A 20,412-nucleotide genomic window follows, 5' to 3' on the forward strand; every position below is an offset into this window, starting at 1 on the left:
CCCAGTCCTCTGTTCTTAACGCTACCTTGCTAACGCGGGAAATGGCGAATAGTTTGAAAGAAAAAAAAGAAAAGAATTGATTTAAATGAGGATCTGTCTTACTTGAAATGAATAGAATTTTGAATTGAAAACCATAAAAACTCCATGGGAGCTTACTCTCTTGCTGCAGTAGTGCAGTGTCATACTCTCCTGTGACATCTGGAGGGTAACAGAGCTTTTAAACTCCCCTTTTTTTTAATATAGGTGAGGCTTGGATAACTTTCTTACACCATGGCATTGAAATTTGCTTGATCTTAAATGTGCCAAGTTTAAAAGATTGAGTGAGCAGAAGGTGAGACTGAAAGAAGATTGAGACATGGAATAAGGTTAGGGCTCATAGTAATATGATTCAAGTGTTGCATGTACAGTTTGATGTGTACATGTTTGTACTGTATGAAGAGGGAATTTTAATTCCTTGGGCTTCAACACTGGAACACTTTCTGTTATGCTATTTTCATATTTTATGTAGGAAGTCTGCATTTACCATGCCCTCAGTCAATTTGTTCCACACATCCATCAGTTATACAAGAAGAACACTTCTTTCTGTCTACTGTTACAAGTTTCATGCTTAATTTCATCTTATGTCCTCTGGTTCCTCTATCCCTATATCTCTCGAAGAACAGTTTAATGTCCATGTCATTAATTTGTTTTTAAAGCTGAAAGATAAGCTGGTCACCTCACTCCTCTCTCTACTGAGAGGTAAATTTCAGCCACTGGCCTTTCCTAGTGGGCCTTCTCAAGTTGCTCTTTGTGCTATGATTTATAAGTTATGGTGACCAGACTTGAGAAGTACATTCTAGAATATTTCCTTTACCTATTACTGAAAGTTTTTCATATATTTGCCTGCAGACAGTTTGTCTCTAGCTATTCATCTAATTTGGGACTGTGTTGTCAAGTTATGGAAAATGCCGACTTAGAAGTCCTTTGCACACAGAATTTTGAAGCTTACCTCCTGCTAGTTGATAATCTTACTGAGGCCTTTCATTTTGGCCCTTCCTCAATAGTATACATTTGTATTGGTTGAATTTTCTTTGTCATGTTTCAAACCAACTTTGGAGTCTGCTTGGGTACCCTGGAAAGTTGAAGCAATCCTCCTTATTTTTTACTTCCATTATGACTTTAACATCATCCACAGATATATTCAGTTAGAAGTATTATGGAATTTTTGAGAACCTTCTGGTATATTTGCTGTATGTTTTTCATAGTAGCTGGCATGGCATCAAAAAAAAACACCCTAGTCATGGGTATTGTGAATGAAAGAAAGAAATAAAGGGTATGAGAAAAGATGAAATTGATGTGATGTTTCTAGACCTTATTCTCAAAGTTGGAAAGGTTATAGCATCAAGAAAAAAAAGAAGAGAATTCTACAGCTTCACTATTGGAAGATGATATCACTGGTGTCATATAATCAGGGAAATGATGTAGACTCCCATGAAATAGTTTTTTGGGTTCCTTAAGGAATTGCAATCACAAGTGAACATGTATTATGACTTCCATAAACTGTCAATGACGGGAATATTTTTTATTTTATTTTGTTTTTGATGTGGGATAGAGGTAACAGAAAATGTGATAAATGGTTGATAATCTTTGCTTAAGTTACATAAACTAGAGCATCTCAGGAGGGAAACAGTGCTACTAGGACCATTGCCTGAGTAGCTTCCAAGAGCCTGAGACATAGTATTTGATAAGTTTTTGCTGATATTTTTTAGATATGTTAATTGTTTTTGTATGACAAGATTTTGCTTCCATAGATATAAAAAAAAGGAAGATCGAGGGCCACTACATGAGGCAATGAGAATGCTGCTACCTATGTGCTATGAGCGAATGGTACATCTCCTTCCAGACCTATCTGAGCATTCCACACTACTTCAAAAACTGATACTCAAGATTTTTTATGCTTTAACACAGGTGAGTTGCAAGGTGGTGAATTCCAATAGATATGATGGATGTATTTAATCTTATGTAGATAAGTCCTGTTGCTGTTTTTGGTTGCGATCAATATAATGTCGGAAAGCTAGGTAGTACAGAGCTTAATGCACCCAAGAAGGGCGAGGCTGGAGTGGTTAGTTTAGGCTGTGCTGTAGGTCAGAGGAGAGGGATTGTATGTAAGTTCAGGGTCAGTTGTAGTTCCAGTAGGGCTAGGACTATCTGTTGCAGTGTGTGTGGTAGTTCTTAGATGGTTGCTACATAATCTAGGGTTTGTAGAAGTGCTTCATGTAGGAGGGCTAAGTGACTTCAGTCACAGATGATCACACTTTGACAAAAAAATTTCTTCAGTTTATCTTTTACCCATTATGAAATTACAGCAGTACTTGTAAAAGTAAAAGATTATTTAAAAAAGACATAACTTACCTTTTATATAAAAGGCAGTAAAAGCAAAAAAAAAAAAAGAAAAAAAAAGACAACACATAGCATACCTTAAGTTTCAAAAGATATGTTTTTATGGCTATAGTATGATGCTGAAGCTAGCATGTTCAGCTCCCAGGAATTGGTGGAAAAATAGTAGAAGAGTGGTTTGGAGGGAGTGCATCATTCATCTCTCCCATTTTAAGATAACAGAAATTGATTAAAAGCGAATGGTATATACAAAATATGAGCAAACATGTTATTTATGTCTGTGGTTTAATGTTGAATTAGTGTATAGGTTCCCCAGTGTAGTGTTGGAGGAAGTGTTTTGTAACATGCAAATTTGCAATGTGTGTCATACAAATTTTATGCTTCCCATTACAAAGTGAGGAAATACATGGATAATGATATGCACCAAAAAGTGAGCTGACATTTAGGTCTGTGGTATATTGGTGAAGTTAATGCATAGATCCCCAATGAGAGTGATGGAGAATTGGTGGAGGGTTTGCATACACTGAAGCATCACTAAGTCACTACACATGCTGTATGTTCTGTCTGTTCTTTTTTGATACTGAAGTGATTCACGGCCATTTTTTTCATGTTTCTGCCTTATGGCTTTATGCATTTTTTGTTTTGTTCACATTGCCATAGAAGTGTTGAGTGTTTAATCATCCAAAATATTTGGTTCTAGATAACATCTGAATTTCTTGGTGGTAACTGAAATTTGCATTTGCTGTTGCAGTATCACTTACCTCTGGAGTTGCTGAGCCGTGAGCAGTTTACAGAATGGATGGAAGTTATACGTCAGGTAGCAGATCGTCCTGTGCCTGACCAGACTCTACAGGTAGATGAAGAGGAAAGACCAGATTTACCCTGGTGGAAAATTAAGAAGTGGGCACTTCACATCCTTGCCAGAATATTTGAAAGGTTAGAGTTTTATTACTCACGTGGCCAGTTATCTCGCCAAAGATGGTTGATCTTGAGAGAATCACAGTGGGAGTGAGACACTAGACAAATAATTTAGAAAGAAATATTAAGTACAGAAGCATACATTATAGTATAATTTCCACTATATAATATTCTGACTTATCAGATAAATTAGAAAGGGTAGTGAGTGATGGGATGAAGAAGTAAGATTATTAGTGAAAGAGAAGAGAGAGACATTTGGATGATTTTTGCAGGGAAATAATGCAAGTGAGTGGGAGATGTATAAAAGAAAGAGACAGGAGGTCAAAAGAAAGGTGCAAGAGGTGAAAAAGAGGGCAAATGAGAGTTGGGGAGAGAGAGTATCATTAAATTTTAGCGATGGGAATGAATAAAGGCAGACAGTGTGAATTGTGTGCATGGGTATATATGCATGTGTCTGTGTGTGTATATATATGTGTACATTGAGATGTATAGGTATGTATATTTGCGTGTGTGGACGTGTATGTATATACATGTGTATGGGGGTGGGTTGAGCCATTTCTTTCGTCTGTTTCCTTGCGCTACTCGCAAACGCGGGAGACAGCAACAGAGCAAAATAGAATAATAAATAATAAAAAAGATGTTTTGGAAGGAGGTAAATAAAGTGCGTAAGACATGGGAACTTCAGTGAAGGGGGCTAATGGGGAGGTGATAACAGGTAGTGGTGATGTGGGAAGGAGATGGAGTGAGTATTTTGAAGGTTGGATGTGTGTGATGATAGAGTGGCAGATATAGGGTGTTTTGGTTGAGGTGGTGTGCAAAGTGAGAGGGTTAGGGAAAATGATTTGGTAAACAGAGAAGAGGTAGTAAAGGCTTTGCAGAAGATGAAAGCCGGCAAGGTAGCAGGTTTGGATGGTATTGCAGTGGAATTTATTAAAAAAGGGGGTGACTGTATTGTTGACTGGTTGGTAAGGTTATTTAATGTATGTATGATTCATGTCAATTGTTGTTCGCTGATGATACAGCGCTGGTGGCTGATTCATGTGAGAAACTGCAGAAGCTGGTGACTGAGTTTGGTAAAGTGTGTGGAAGAAGAAAGTTGAGAGTAAATGTGAATAAGAGCAAGGTTATTAGGTACAGTAGGGGTGAGGGTCAAGTCAATTGGGAGGTGAGTTTGAATGGAGAAAAACTGGAGGAAGTGAAGTGTTTTAGATATCTGGGAGTGGATCTGTCAGCGGATGGAACCATGGAAGCGGAAGTGGATCATAGGGTGGGGGAGGGGGCGAAAATTTTGGGAGCCTTGAAAAATGTGTGGAAGTCGAGAACATTATCTCGGAAAGCAAAAATGGGTATGTTTGAGGGAATAGTGGTTCCAACAATGCTGTATGGTTGCGAGGCGTGGGCTATGGATAGAGATGTGCGCAGGAGGATGGATGTGCTGGAAATGAGATGTTTGAGGACAATGTGTGGTGTGAGGTGGTTTGATCGAGTAAGTAACGTAAGGGTAAGAGAGATGTGTGGAAATAAAAAGAGCGTGGTCGAGAGAGCAGAAGAGGGTGTTTTGAAATGGTTTGGGCACATGGAGAGAATGAGTGAGGAGAGATTGACCAAGAGGATATATGTGTCGGAGGTGGAGGGAACGAGGAGAAGAGGGAGACCAAATTGGAGGTGGAAAGATGGAGTGAAAAAGATTTTGTGTGATCGGGGCCTGAACATGCAGGAGGGTGAAAGGAGGGCAAGAAATAGAGTGAATTGGAGTCATGTGGTATACAGGGGTTGACGTGCTGTCAGTGGATTGAAGCAAGGCATGTGAAGCGTCTGGGGTAAACCATGGAAAGCTGTGTAGGTATGTATATTTGCGTGTCTGGACGTGTGTATGTACATGTGTATGGGGGGGGGGGGTTGGGCCATTTCTTTCGTCTGTTTCCTTGCGCTACCTCGCAAACGCGGGAGACAGCGACAAAGTATAAAAAAAAAAAAAAAAAAAAATGATTCATGGTGAGGTGCCTGAGGATTGGCGGAATGCTTGCATAGTGCCATTGTACAAAGGCAAAGGGGATAAGAGTGAGTGCTCAAATTACAGAGGTATAAGTTTGTTGAGTATTCGTGGTAAATTATATGGGAGGGTATTGATTGAGAGGGTGAAGGCATGTACAGAGCATCAGATTGGGGAAGAACAGTGTGGTTTCAGAAGTGGTAGAGGATGTATGGATCAGGTGTTTGCTTTGAAGAATGTTTGTGAGAAATACTTAGAAAAGCAAATGGATTTGTATGTAGCATTTATGGATCTGGAGAAGGCATATGATAGAGTTGATAGAGATGCTCTGTGGAAGGTATTAAGGATATATGGTGTGGGAAGCAAGTTGTTAGAAGCAGTGAAAAGTTTTTATTGAGGATGTAAGGCATGTGTACGTGTAGGAAGAGAGGAAAGTGATTGTTTCTCAGCGAATGTAGGTTTGCATCAGGGGTGTGTGATGTCTCCATGGTTGTTTAATCTGTTTATGGATGGGGTTGTTAGGGAGGTGAATGCAAGAGTTTTGGAAAGAGGGGCAAGTATGCAGTCTGTTGTGGATGAGAGAGCTTGGGAAGTGAGTCAAATGTTGTTCGCTGGTGATACAGAGCTGGTGGCTGATACATGTGAGAAACTGCAGAAGCTGGTGACTGAGTTTGGTAAAGTGTGTGAAAGAAGAAAGCTGAGAGTAAATGTGAATAAGAGCAAGGTTATTAGGTACAGTAGGGTTGAGGGTCAAGTCAATTGGGAGGTAAGTTTGAATGGAGAAAAACTGGAGGAAGTGAAGTGTTTTAGATATCTGGGAGTGGATTTGGCAGTGGATGGAACCATGGAAGCGGAAGTGAATCATAGGGTGGGGGAGGTGGCGAAAATTCTGGTAGCCTTGAGGAATGTGTGGAAGTCGAGAACATTATCTTGGAAAGCTAAAATGGGTATGTTTGAAGGAATAGTGGCTCCAACAATGTTGTATGGTTGCAAGGCGTGGGCCATGGATAGAGTTGTGCGGAGGAGGGTGGATGTGCTGGAAATGAGATGTTTGAGGACAATATGTGGTGTGAGGTGGTTTGATCGAGTAAGTAATAATAGGATAAGAAAGATGTGTGGTAATAATAAGAGTGTGGTTGAGAGAGCAGAAGAGGGTGTTTTGAAATGGTTTGGTCACATGGAGAGAGTGAGTGAGGAAAGATTGACCAAGAGGATATATGTGTCGAAGGTGGAGGGAACGATGAGAAGTGGGAGACCAAATTGGAGGTGGAAAGATGGAGTGAAAAAGATTTTGAGTGATCAGGGCCTGAACATGCAGGAGGGTGAAAGGCGTGCAAGGAATAGAGTGAGTTGGAACGATGTGGTATACCGGGGTCAACATGCTGTCAGTGGATTGAACCAGGGCATGTGAAGCGTCTTGGGTTAACCATGGAAAGTTGTGTGGGGCCTGGATGTGGAAAGGGAGCTATGGTTTCAGTGCATTATTACATGACAGCTAGAGACTGAGTGTGAACAAATGGGGTCTGCTCGCTAGAGACTGAGTGTGAACGAATGGGGCCTTTGTTGTCTTTTCCTAGCGCTACACCGCACACATGAGGGGGAGGGTGTTGTTGTTCCATGTGTGGCGGGGTGGCAATGGGAATGAATAAAGGCAGACTATGAATTATGTACATGGGTATATATGTATATGTCTGTGTTGGTATATATATGTATACATGAGATGTATAGGTATGTATATTTGCGTGTGTGGACGTGTATGTTTATACAAGTGTATGTGGGTGGGTTGGGCCATTCTTTCGTCTGTTTCCTTGTGCTACCTCGCTAACGCTGGAGACAGCGACAAAGCAAAATGATAATAATAATGATAATCAGATAAATGTATGATGTGTCATGTTTTTATGATAGAATGTATTGTGTAAAATCTTACACCTTTTTCACAGCATAAAGTGTTCTTTTTCCATCACATTGGTAACTCATTGCATTTTACCTTGATTTTTATCATATTTTTTTTCCATATCCCATGTATCATTTCCACTAAGCAGAGTTGCTCCTGGCACAGATGAAGAAAATCCACTTCCTATCCACTCTCAAGCTTTTATTTATAGTGCACAAAAACCAGAGTCTTCGTGTCCTCAACCAAGCCCTACAGTCACTTATTTGTTTTCCCAAGAGCAGTATTCTGATTTGTTGCCATCATAATCCTAGGTTCATCCCTTTGACAGTATGTTCCTCCTGTATGCCACATTGCTCCAATGCCTCCATCTGCTGAGATATCCACGTCTAGATATCTAAAACACTGGTTCTTCATTCATATTCATACTCCAACAAACCTAGAAATGATAACATTACTTAATTATTATACTCAGTCGCTGTCTCCCGCCTTAGCAAGGTAGTGCAAGGAAACAGACGAAAGAATGGCCCATCCCACCCATATACGCATACATATACATGAACACCCACACATGCACATATACATACCTATACGTTTCAACGTATACATACATATACATACAACATAAACATATATACACATGTAAATATTCATACTTGCTGCCTTCATCCATTCCCATTGCCACCCCGCCACACATGAAACAACACCCTACCCTCCCCCACGCGCATGTGAGATAGTGCTAGGAAAAGACAACAAAGGTCACATTCGTTCACACTCAGTCTTAAGCTGTCATGTACAATGCACCAAAACCACAGCTACCTTTCCACATCCAGACCCCACAAAGCTTTCGTTGGTTTACCCTAGATGCTTCACATGCCCTGGTTCAATCCATTGACAGCACGTCGACCCCAGGATACCACATTGTTCCAATTCACTCTGTTCCTTGCATGCCTTTCACCCTCCTGTATGTTCAGGTCCCAATCGCTCAAAACCTTTTTCTCTCCATCCTTACATCTCCAATTTGGTCTCCCACTTCTCCTCGTTCCCTCGACCTCTGACGCTTATATCCTCTTTGTCAATCTTTCCTCATTCATTCACCTTATGTGGCCGATGTGACCAAACCATTTCAAAACACCCTCTTCTGCTCTCTCAACCACACACTTTTTATTACCACACATCTCCTTACCCTTTCATTACTTCCTCAATCAAACCACCTCACCCGACATATTGTCCTCAAACATTTCATTTCCAACACACCCTCCCTCCTCTGCACAACCTTATCTATAGCCCATGCCTCGCAAACATATAACATTGTTGGAACCACCATTCCTTCAAACATACCCATTTTTGCTCTCTGAGATAATGTTCTCGCCTTCCACACATTCTTCAGTGCTCCCAAAATCTCCACCCCTTCCTCCACCCTGTGACTCACTTCCTCTTCCATGGTTCCATCTGCTGGAAAATCCACTCCCAGCTATCTAAAACACTTTACTTCCTCCAGTTTTTCTTCATTCAAACTTACCTCCCAGTTAACTTGTCCCTCAACCCTACCGAACGTAATAACCTTGCCCTTATTCACATTCACTCTCGGCTTTCTTCTTTCATCCACTTTACCAAACTCAGTCATCAGCTTCTGCAGCTTCTCACCCGAATCAGCCACCAGTGCTGTATCATCAGCAAACAAAACCTTACCCACTTCCCAACCCCTCTCATCCACAACAGACTGCATACATGCCCCTCTTTCCAAAACTCGTGCATTTATCTCCATAACAACCCCATCTATAAACAAATTAAACAGCCATGGAAACATCACACACCCCTGCAGCAAACCAACTTTCACTGGGAACCAACCACTTTCCTCTCTTCCTACTTATACACATACCTCACATCCTTGATAAAAACTTTTCACTGCTTCTAGCAACTTACCTCCCACACCATATACTCTTAATACCTTCCACAAAGCATCTCTATCAACTCTTATCATATGCCTTTTCGAGATCCATAAATGCTACATACAAATCCATTTGTTTTTCTAAGTATTTCTCACATACATTCTTCAAAGAAACACCTGATCCACACATCCTCTACCGCTTCTGAAACCACACTGCTCTTCCTGAATCTGATGCTCTGTACATGCCTTTGCCCTTTCAGTCAATACCCTCGCATATAATTTCCCAGGAATACTCAACAAATTTATACCTCAGTAATTATAACACTTACCTTCATCCCCCTTGCCTTTGTACAATGGCACTATGCATGCATTCCGCCACCATACATACATTGAATATCCTTACCAACCAGTTAACAACACAGTCACCCCTTTTTTCAATATATTCCACTGCAGTACCATCCAAACCCGCTGCCTTGCCGGCTTTCATCTCCCGCATTGCTTTCACTACCTCTTCTGAGTTTACCAAACCATTCTCCCTAACTCTCTCATTTTGCATACTACCTTGACCAAAACACCCTATATCTGCCACTCTGTCATCAAACACATTCAACAAACCTTCAAAATACTCACCCCATCTCCTCACTTCACCACTACTTATTATTTCATCCCCATTAGCCTCCTTCACCGATGTTTCCATATGTTCTTTTGTCTTGCGCACTTTATTTACCTCCTTCCAAAACATCTTTTTATTCTCTTAAAATTTAATGATGCTCTTTCACCCCAACTTTCATTTGCCCTCTTTTTCACCTCTTGCACCTTTCTTTGACCTCCTGCTGCTTTATTGTATACATTTCCCAGTCATTTGCACTATTTCCCTGCAAAAATCATCCAAATGCCTCTCTCTTCTCTTTCACTAACACTCTTACTTCTTCACCCCACCTCTCAATACCCTTTCTAATCTGTCCACCTCCCACCTTTCTCATGCCACAAGCATCTTTTGCGCAAGCCATCACTGCTTCCCTAAATACATCCCATTCCTCCCCCACTCCCCTTACATCCTTTGCTCTCACCTTTTTCCATTCTGCACTCAATCTCTCCTGATACTTCCTCACACAAGTCTCCTTTCCAAGCTCACTTACTCTCACCACTCTCTTCACCCTAACATTCTCTCTTCTTTTCTGAAAACCTCTACAAACCTTCACCTTCGCCTCCACAAGATAATGATCAGACTTCTCTCCAGTTGCCCCTCTCAGCTCATTAACATCGAAAAGTCTCTCTTTCATGCGCCTATCAATTAAAATGTAATCCAATAACGCAATCTGGCCATCTCTCCTACTTTCATACTTATACCTGTGTATATCTCTCTTTTTAAACCAGGTATTCCCAATCGCCCGTCCTTTTTCAGCACACAAATCTACAAGCTCTTCACCATTTCCATTTACAACACTGAACACCCCATGTACACCAATTATACCCTCACCTGCCATATTACTTACCTTTGCATTCAAATCACCCATCACTATAACCCAGTCTTGTGCATCAAAGCTGCTAAGACACTCACTCAGCTGCTCCCAAAACACTTGTCTCAGGATTTATCTTCTTGTGACCAGGTGCATAGACACCAATAATCACCCATCTCTCTCCATCCACTTTTAGTTTTACCCATATAAATCTAGAGTTTACTTTCTTACACTCTGTCACATTTCCACAACTCCTGCTTCCTTTGCTCTTACCCTCTCACCAACCCCTGACTTTACTCCCTAGACATTCCCAAGTCACTCTTCCCTTTTGCCCTTGAGCTTCGTTTCACTCAGAGCCAAAACATCCAGGTTCCTTTCCTCTAACATACTACCTATCTCTCCTTTTTTTCTCATCTTTGTTACACCCACACATGTTTAGACACCCCAATCTGAGCCTTCAAGGAGGATGAGCACTTCCTGCATGACTCCTTCTTCTGTTTCCCATTTTAGAAAGTTGAAATACTGCTCCTGTCCCCTTTAGTCACCCTCTATGACACCTGGGAAATGCGTGGGAAGTGTTCTTTTTCTCCTATCCCTTTTTACATTGATATCTGAAGCTTTTTCTCTCTCACACTGATTTATCTCAAAATCCTGCTTCTGCAGTTTCTCTCTTGAGTTTTTCAGGAGAGTAGTGTCATCAGCATACAATTTCTGACTTACTCCATGGCTCCCCACCCCCCCAGCATACTGCATACTCGTATGTTGCTCCAAGACCATTGCATTTACGTCTCTCACCCTCCCACCCTCAGCAGACTGCATACCTTTTTGTTGGTCCAAGACCCTTTCCTTTACATTATTCACCATCCCTTCCTCAGCAGACTGCAGACTTGTCTCTTTCTCCAAGAACTTGAATTTATGTTACTCACCATCCTATACATAAACATTGAAAATAGATATGGTGACATTGCACTCTCCTGCTGTTATATATCTATATCTCTGACACTATCCAGTTGGAACTTCCTCAAAGGGGTGGCCATGGTAATAAAGTCTCCATAACTAGTGAACTCCAGTGCTGCTTCTTAGCCTTTAGTGCCTCTTTCTTAACTCGCCACTGGCAGAGGACAACTCTGGTACATTTTTTTTGCTTAGGTGCCTACCTAATGTTCCCACTGACTACTATCTAATGCTCCTTCCAACTACTACTACCTGAAATTTCTACCTGATGCTCCTGCCTAAATGTTCTTACCTACTACTTCTGTCCACTGCTCCTGCCATTTTGCCAAAAGGCACGACTAGCACAGAGTGCTCACCGAATGAAAATCAAGAATTATGGATAATGAACTGTGTGAGTGAGTGTTGCCAAGTGTTACATTGGACAAGGAGAGACTGTGTGTTTGTGGACTGAATGCCAGTAGTCCTTGTGTATTTCAGGCAGAAAGAAAAGACAGCTACCTAGGTCAGAGGAATGCAGCTTCACAACCACTGAAGTGCTGGCTCACTAAGCATGTCACTTAACCCTCCCAATACCCAGATGGGTAGTACTGGTAAAATACCTCCTTGTTCATTGGATGCCTACCAACTACTACCTACTACCTACACTCCTGCTGCAGATCCACCTTTGGCTGGAACCACTCGCCCTCTTTTCTTCCCACTCGCTTATAAGCATTACTTCTTAATACTTAATGTAGCTTTCCTCCTTTACGCTCTAATCATAACACATTTTGCTAAGCATTCCTATTAGTCCTATCATATGCTTTCTTCAGATCTATGAATGCCACATACAGACCTATCCATTCTCATACCTGATCCTCATATCCTCTACCACTTCAGAAACCTTGTTGTTCCTCCCCAGTATGATGCTTTTTGCATACAACCACCCCCTCAATACCACTTTTCCATACAACTTACATATTACTGTACTTATATGAATATAAGCTGAAGAGGTTTTGCCGAAATGGTTTGGACACATGGAGAGAACGAGTTAGTCAAGGTTGATGGAGAGAATGTGTTAGAAGTGGATGGGATAAGGAGAAAAGGAGAAAATTGGTGATGGAAGGAATGGAGTGAATTGGATGTTGAACATGCAGGAGGTTAAAAGTCATGAATGGAAGTGATGTGCTGTCAGTGGACTGACCAGGGCTTATGAAGTAGCCATGGGAAACCAAGGAAAGGTCTTTGGGACCTGGCTTGGATAAAGGGCTGTAGTTTCTTTATATTACACTTGAATAGATTTGAGTGAATGAGGCCTTTTCTTTACCTTTCCGTTACACTACCTCGGTGACCTGGGAAATAGTGAATAGCATGTATAACGGAAATAGTGAATAGCATGTATAACAGATTTGCAGAAGTGGGGATGCTGCTTATGGAAGAGTACAGTGGCATTCAGTTTTTTAAAGAATGGCATCTACGACTTCCAGTCCTATTTCAACACAGTATGAATTGGGATAGGTTCTATACTCTTTTCCAGCTCATTTTTTTCATTCATTCATGCTTGCTGTTCTTGTTTTTATCAAGTTAGTGACAAGGACAGACAGAAAAGGCCTCATTTGCTCACATTCATTCTTGAGCTATCATTTGTAATGTATTGAAAAATCACTGCTTATCCACAATCAGTCCCCACATTCCCATGCATGGCTCTTCCTGGCTGCTTTTTATGCCTCAGCTCAGGCCATTAATTGCACATCACTCCTGTGTACCTTTTCTCTACTTCACCTTGTCCCACACCCTTTATGTTCAGGCCTTGAACACTCATAACCTTATTCACTCCATCCTTCCATCTCTGAAGAAGGAGATTGATGGATGGAATAAAGGAGGCTTTAGGGTTTCAGGGCCTAAACATTTAGGAAGGGGAGAGGCATGCTACTCAGTCTCATGCACATCATAAACCTTCTTGCATGGGTCATGCCCCAAGCACTGAAAACCTTTTTCAATCCATCCTTCCATCTCCAGTTCAGTCTCCTCCTTTTCCCTTTCCCCTCCACTTCTTTATCATACTCTCCTTGTCAACTTCACTCATTCTTTTTTTATGTCTAGACCATTTCAGTGCAGTCTCTTCAGCTTTCTTAACCATTATTAGAGTCAAACTGTGTGTGCTAAAATGGTTTGGACATAGAGGATGAGCAAAGGAAAATGATTAAGCACTTCAGCTTTATGTGTCAGATGTGGAGGGAGCAAGGGTAAAAGGGAAGATCTGCAAGGTGGAAGGATGGAGTGAAGGAGGCTATAGGGTATCAGGGCTTGAGCTGGAGTGATGTGGTGCTGAGGAGTGACATGGAGTCGACATTTTGAAAAAAGACATATGAAACAATTATGAAATAATCAAGGTAAACTACAAATTAGTCAGCAGGGCCTAACTGTGAAATGTAGGCTGTGGAGAGATTGTGTTTGTGGACAGAATGCAAGCAGTTCACATGTGGGTGAAGCAGAAAGAAAAGACATCTACCTGGGTCAAAGGAGTGCAACTTGACAATCACTGGCTTGCTGCACAGTACAGCATAAGGCATTCTAGCCAACAAAGCAGTACCTGTGCAGCAAGGGAAAATCTGTTTCTTGAGTTCATTCACAAGTGAACTCAATTTATGTCTGATTACATTCTCAGTTTTTTATCATTGTAAAATCTAACTTGTGTGAAATGATAAATGTGATAGAGGATGTCCTGTTATAGTAATAATAAAACATTATTTATTGCAGGTATGGATGTCCTAGTACAGTTAGTAAAGAATACAAGCAATTTGCTGAATGGTTCATCAAAACCTTTTCACAAGGTATCCTTCAGGTTCTACTCAAGATCCTTGACTTGTATCGTAACAAGATTTACATCTCACCTCGGGTGCTGCAGCAAACGTTGAACTATTTGGAGCAGGGGTAAGTCACTTAGTGTTAAGGGTGAGTTGGCTTTAATGAGTTTTGAAGTCACCTGTAAATTATGGAGATCAATTCCATAGATATCTTCAATGAATTAGTTGGATGTTAGGGATTATTCAGCAAAGTTTCAAGGATGAATCCTTAGTTTCAAAATCTTAATACAGATACCCATATATTTGTGATGAGATTTTGCTATGGAATTGGGGCTAGCATGTATTGCTCACAACATAACTTGTTTGTTGTGGTTAGTGATGTTCCCTCAATCACCCCTCATCATATATCGTGCTTGTGTTTGTGTGTGTGTGTGTATGTGTGTGTCACAGGGTAGGGGAGGGGGGCAAAGGTTTTGGGAGTGTTAAAAGAATGTGTAGAAGGTGAGAGCATTATCTGGGAAAGCAATTATGGGTATGTTTGAAGGAATAGGGGTTCCAACAATGTTATATGGTTGCGAGGCATTGGCTATAGATAGGGTTGTGCAGAGAAGGATGGATGTGTTGGAAATGAGATGTTTGAGGACAGTATGTGGTGTGAGGTGGTTTGATCGAGCAAGTAATGAAAGGGTAATAGGGAGGTGTGGTAATAAAAAGAGTGTGGTTGAGAGAGCAGAAGAGGGTGTTTTGAAATGGTTTGGTCACATGGAGAGAATGAGTGAGGAAAGATTAACAAAGAGGATATGTGTCAGAGGTGGAGGGAATGAGGTGAAGCGGGAGACCAAAATGGAGGTGGAAAGATGGAGTGAAAAAGATTATGAGTGATCGGGGCCTGAACATGCAGGAGGGTGAAAGGAGGGCAAGGAATAGAGTGAATTGGAACAATGTGGTATGCCAGGGTCGACGTGCTGTCAATGGATTGAAGCAGGGTATGTGAAGCATGTGGGGTAAATCATGGAAAGTTGTGTGGGGCCTGGATGTGGAGAGGGAGCTGTGGTTTCAGTGCATTATACATGACAGCCAGAGACTGAGTTTGAACGAATGTGGCCTTAGTTGTCTTTTCCTAGTGCTCCCTTGCGCATGTGGGGGAGGGTTGGATGCTGTTTTATATGTGGTGGGGTGGCGATGGGAATGAATAAAGGCAGCAAATATGAATTATGTACATGTGTATATATGTATATGTCTGTGTATGTATATATTTTTTTTATTATACTTTGTCGCTGTCTCCCGCGTTTGCGAGGTATATATATGTATACGTTGAAATGTATGGGTATATATATGTGCGTTTGTGGACGTATATGTATATACGTGTGTATGTAGGTGGGTTGGGATTTTCTTTCGTCTGTTTCCTTGCGCTACCTCGCTAATGCGGGAGTCAGTGACAAAGTATGATAAGAAAATATATATGTATATCCTTCCATCTTCAATTTGGTCTCCTGCTTCTCTTTGTTCCCTCCAACTCTAACACATACATCCTCTTTGTCAATCTTTCCTTACTCATTTTCTCCATGTGTCCAAACCATTTTAACACATCCTCTTCTGCTCTCTCAACCACACTTTTTATTTCCACTCATCTTTCTTACCCTTTCATTTGTTGCTCGATCAAACAACCTCACACCACATATTGTCCTTAAACTTTTCATTTCCAACACATCCTCCCTTCTCCATACAACACTTATCTATAGCTAATGCCTTGCAACCATATCACATTGTTAGAACCACTATTTCTTCAAACATACCCATTTTTGCTCTCTTAAGTTAATGTTCTTGCCCTTCACATTCTTCAATGCTTACAGAACCTTTGCCTCCTCCCCCACCCTGTGACTCACTTCTGGGGCCTGAACATATGAGATGACCTTGATTAAGGCATTCAGTTGCCCATGCTTTCTCATCTCTGAAAAAAAGTTTGAAATCATATTTCAGCCTTGGAACTTTGGTGCCAGCTATGGGACTATAATGGAATCACATAACTTGGAATATTTTCTGTACTATATCTTTTTGGGACTATAATGGAATCACATAACTTGAAATATGTTCTGTACTATATCTTTTTGGGACTATAATGGAATCACACAACTTGAAATATGCTCTGCACTATATCTTTTTAAGTGTCCAACTTGTATCATTGGAATCTTTAGCTTGCATGTAGTTCTCAACATTATATGGAATCTTTAGCTTGCATGTAGTTTTCTACTTTATATGTATAATTCTTTATCCCTGGGGATAGGGGAGAAAGAATACTTCTCACGTATTCCCTGCGTGTCGTAGAAGGCGACTAAAAGGGGAGAGAGCGGGTGGCTGGAAATCCTCCCCTCTCGTTTTTTTTTCAATTTTCCAAAAGAAGGAACAGAGAATGGGGCCAGGTGAGGATATTCCCTCAAAGGCCCAGTTCTCTGTTCTTATTGCTACCTCGCTATCGCGGGAAATGGCGAATAGTACGAAAGAAAGAAAGATGTATAATTCTTGTGTAGAAAACATATTCTCTTTATGTACATGTCTGAAATGCAATTAGAATACTGCATATTGTAGACAAGCTTTTTTATTGTTTTTCAGATTCATGATTTTGTTTAACAAGATATTGTATATTTCAGGGTTGGGCAGTCTGTTGCTTGGAAACTGCTAAAGCCTCATATGTTATCAGTAATTCAAGATGTCCTTTTCCCCCTCATGTGTTACTCTGACTCTGATCAGGAATTGTGGAACTCAGACCCTTATGAGTATGTCAGAGTCAAATTTGGTAAGACAAAGTCTTTACTTATTTGTTTTTGTTTGCATGTTTGTGGTGGGTTTGGGAGGTGAACTAGTTGCCATTTATTATGGCATTTTCCAGAGAAGTGCCCCAAAAATTGATGACAGAATTTTGGAGAGTATGTGAAAAGAGAAAGTTGAGAATGGATTTGAACAAAGGTAAGATGATGAGGTGTAGCAGGGGCATGATACTGGATGTTTTGAGTTTAAGTTTGGGTTTGGAGGAAGTGGGGTGTTTTAGGTACCTGGAAGTTGAGATTTCAAGGGATGGAAACATTGAAGCTAAAGTGAGTCTATGATTACAGAGTATAGAAGGGGAGGGATACAGGTTAGGTAGGTAGTTGTCAGAAGGTAGCCAATGACCTGGGAGGTGTATTAATAGTACCAGTTCCTGATTACTGGGATGGTTAGTGATGATTGTGTATTGAGCTAGCACTTCAGTGAGTGTCAGATTGCACACCTCTCACCCAGGTAGCTGTCTTTTCTTTCTTCCTCACCCACACGTAGACTACTGGTATTCTGTCCATAGACATAAAATCTCCATGTCATACATAGCACTACACCACTTTACTCGCACAGCTCATTCTTCTTAACTCTATATTTTTCTGCAGTAAGCACTTTGTGCTAGCCCTTCCTTCTGGCAAAATGATAGGAGCAATAGGTAGAAGTATTAGGAAAATTTTGGCAGGAGCATTAGATAGAAGTAGTTGGTTGGAACATTTGACTGAAGCATTAGGTAGAAGTAGTCTGTAGGAACATTAGGTTGGAGCCTCTAGAAACACTGCACTAGAGTTGCCCTCTGCCAGTGGCCTGTTAAGTTTGAGGCACTTAAGGCTAAGAAGTGGCACTAGAGTTCACTAGTTATGGAGACTATTGCTGTGGTCACCTCCTTGCGGGAGATCCAGTTGGGAACTGGCATCAGGGGTATAGATAGATAGATACTGAGATGTGTGGTAATAAAAAGAGTGTGGCTGAGAGAGCAGAAGAGCGTGTGCTGAAATGGTTTGGACATATGGAGAGAATGAGCGAGGAAAGGTTGACAGAAAGATGTATGTGTCAGAGATGGAGGGAACAGGGGAGAAGTGGGAGACCAAATTGGAGGTGGAAAGATGGAGTGAAAAAGATTTGAGCAATCGGGGCCTGAACATTAGTGAGGATGAAATGCGTGCATGGTATAAAGTTAATTGGAACAGTTTGGTGTACTGGGGTAGATGTGCTGTCAATGGACTGAACCAGGGCATGTGAAACATTTGGTATAAACTATGAAAAGGTCTGTGGGGGTTGGATGTGGAGAGGGAGCTGTGGTTTTGATGCATTACACAATACAGTTAAAGAATGAGTGTGAGTGAATGTGGCCTTTGTTCGTCAGTTTCCTGGCGCATCCCCACTGACGCAGGAGGTTGCGATGCTGTTTTGTGAAGGGCTTGGTTGCACTGGGAATGGTTGAAGGCATTACACGCATGCACTTGTACACATTCATGCTTGCTTTCATCCATTCCTGTTGCTACCCCATGCCCCACAGGAAAACAGCATCGCTATCCCCTGCTTCAGTGAGGTAGTGCCAGGAATACTGACAAAAAGGCCCCATTTGTTCACATTCAGTCTCTAGCTGTCATTTGTAATGCACTGAAACCACAGCTCCCTATCTACATTCAGGCCCCACAGACCTTTCCATGGTTTACCTCAGATGCTTCACATGCCCTGGTTCAATCCATTGACAACATATTCACGTATACATACATATACTTACACAAACAGATGTTTACATATATACACATGTACATATTCTTACTTGCTTGCCTTCATACATTCCTGGTGCCACCCTGCCCCATAGGAAACAGCATCGTCACCCCTGTATCAGCAAGGTAGCACCAGGCCAGATTCGTTCACACTGTCTCTAGCCCTCGTGTGTAATACACCGAAATCACAGCTCCCAATCTATTTCCAGGCCCCACAGACCTTTCCATGGTTTACCTTAGATGTTTCATATTCCCTGGTTCAGTCCATTGACAGCACATTGACCGCGATATACCACATCATTCTGATTCACTCTACTCCTTCCAAGCCTCTCACCCTCCTTGCGTGTTCAAACCCTGATTGCTCAAATTTTTTTCACTCCATCCTTCCACTTCCAGCTTGGTCGTCTGCTTCCCCTTGTTTCCTCCACCTCTAACACACACATCCTCTTTGTCAACCTCTCCTCACTCATTCTCTTCATATGTCCAAACCATTTAACACACCCTCTTCTACTCTCTCAACCACACTCTTTATTACCTCACATCTCTCTTACCCTTTCAATACTTTCTTGATAAAACCACCTGACACCACATATTGTCCTTAGGCATTTCATTCCAACCACATCAACGCTCCTCTGTACAACCCTGTCTATAGCCCATTCCTCGCAACCATAAACTATTGTTGGAAATACTATTCATTCAAACATATCCAATTTTGCTGTCCAAGATAATGTTCTCGCTTTCGGCATTCTTCATTGCTCCCAGAATCTTTACCCTCTTTCTTTCACTTTCATTTTATTTTTTTTTTTTTCAAGCATCCATCCATGCTTGGTAGATTTTTAGCTTTTGCACTATTTCTTTTAGATATATATGAAGACCTGGTTTCTCCAGTCACCGCTGCCCAAGCTCTCCTCTTGTCAACTGTACGTAAAAGAAAAGAGATGCTAGAGAAGACGATGGTGTTTCTAATGCAAGTGTTGACTGCACCAAATGTTGACCCTCGTCACAAGGATGGCGTCATGCACATGGTGTGTCATTTGTATAAGTTTTTCATTTCCTTATAGTTATCACTTAATTTGTTTGATTGTTAATAGAAATTTTTTTTAGTAATGCTTTGCTCAGTGTAAAGATTTCATCGTATGTAGTAGCTAGTAAAACGACAAAGAATACGAAGTACAAGAAGTATAGAAAGATGATTGAAATTATTGTTGCTGCATTCATATTTTTCTTGTGAAACTTTTCTTGAAAGTTGTTAATCTGAGGTTTAATGAAAAAAAATGTTGATTAACAAGTAGGTGGGTTGGTTGCCTATTAAGTTATTGAAACTAATATTGTAGTAGCTATGAATATAGTACATTTTTCAAAATACTGTGTTAGCTGGTTAATTGTTTTATTATATCAGTAACTGTTGTTTGATAGCTGTTAATTTTGTCTTTCTCCAAAGGAGGGAAATGTTATCTTTTATTCTTTATCTTCATCTTTCCAGCAATTAATGTTTCTCAGCTGAAATATAGCGAAGATGCATTTGACCTGATTTGTACAATTTGGGTCAATTGCTTTTTTATTTTGGTTAAGATTATCTTTGGCCTGACCCTTTCAGGTCAG

The 20,412-nt window shown here is 40.9% G+C and overlaps 1 protein-coding gene across 2 annotated transcripts in view; it reads left to right on the forward strand.

Annotated features, from left to right (window-relative positions):
* Positions 1-20,412, forward strand: part of msk (importin-7 msk) — a 106,767-nt gene that overhangs the window by 16,808 nt on the left and 69,547 nt on the right. For both annotated transcript variants that reach the window (XM_071667732.1, XM_071667733.1), the window contains exons 4-8: positions 1,791-1,947; positions 3,128-3,312; positions 14,220-14,393; positions 16,915-17,060; positions 19,672-19,835. In XM_071667732.1, coding sequence (XP_071523833.1) covers positions 1,791-1,947; positions 3,128-3,312; positions 14,220-14,393; positions 16,915-17,060; positions 19,672-19,835 — 826 coding nt within the window. The remainder of the gene's footprint in view (positions 1-1,790; positions 1,948-3,127; positions 3,313-14,219; positions 14,394-16,914; positions 17,061-19,671; positions 19,836-20,412) is intronic.

This window comes from Panulirus ornatus, chromosome 12, assembly GCF_036320965.1.
Source record: "Panulirus ornatus isolate Po-2019 chromosome 12, ASM3632096v1, whole genome shotgun sequence".
Lineage (NCBI taxonomy): Eukaryota > Metazoa > Arthropoda > Malacostraca > Decapoda > Palinuridae > Panulirus > Panulirus ornatus.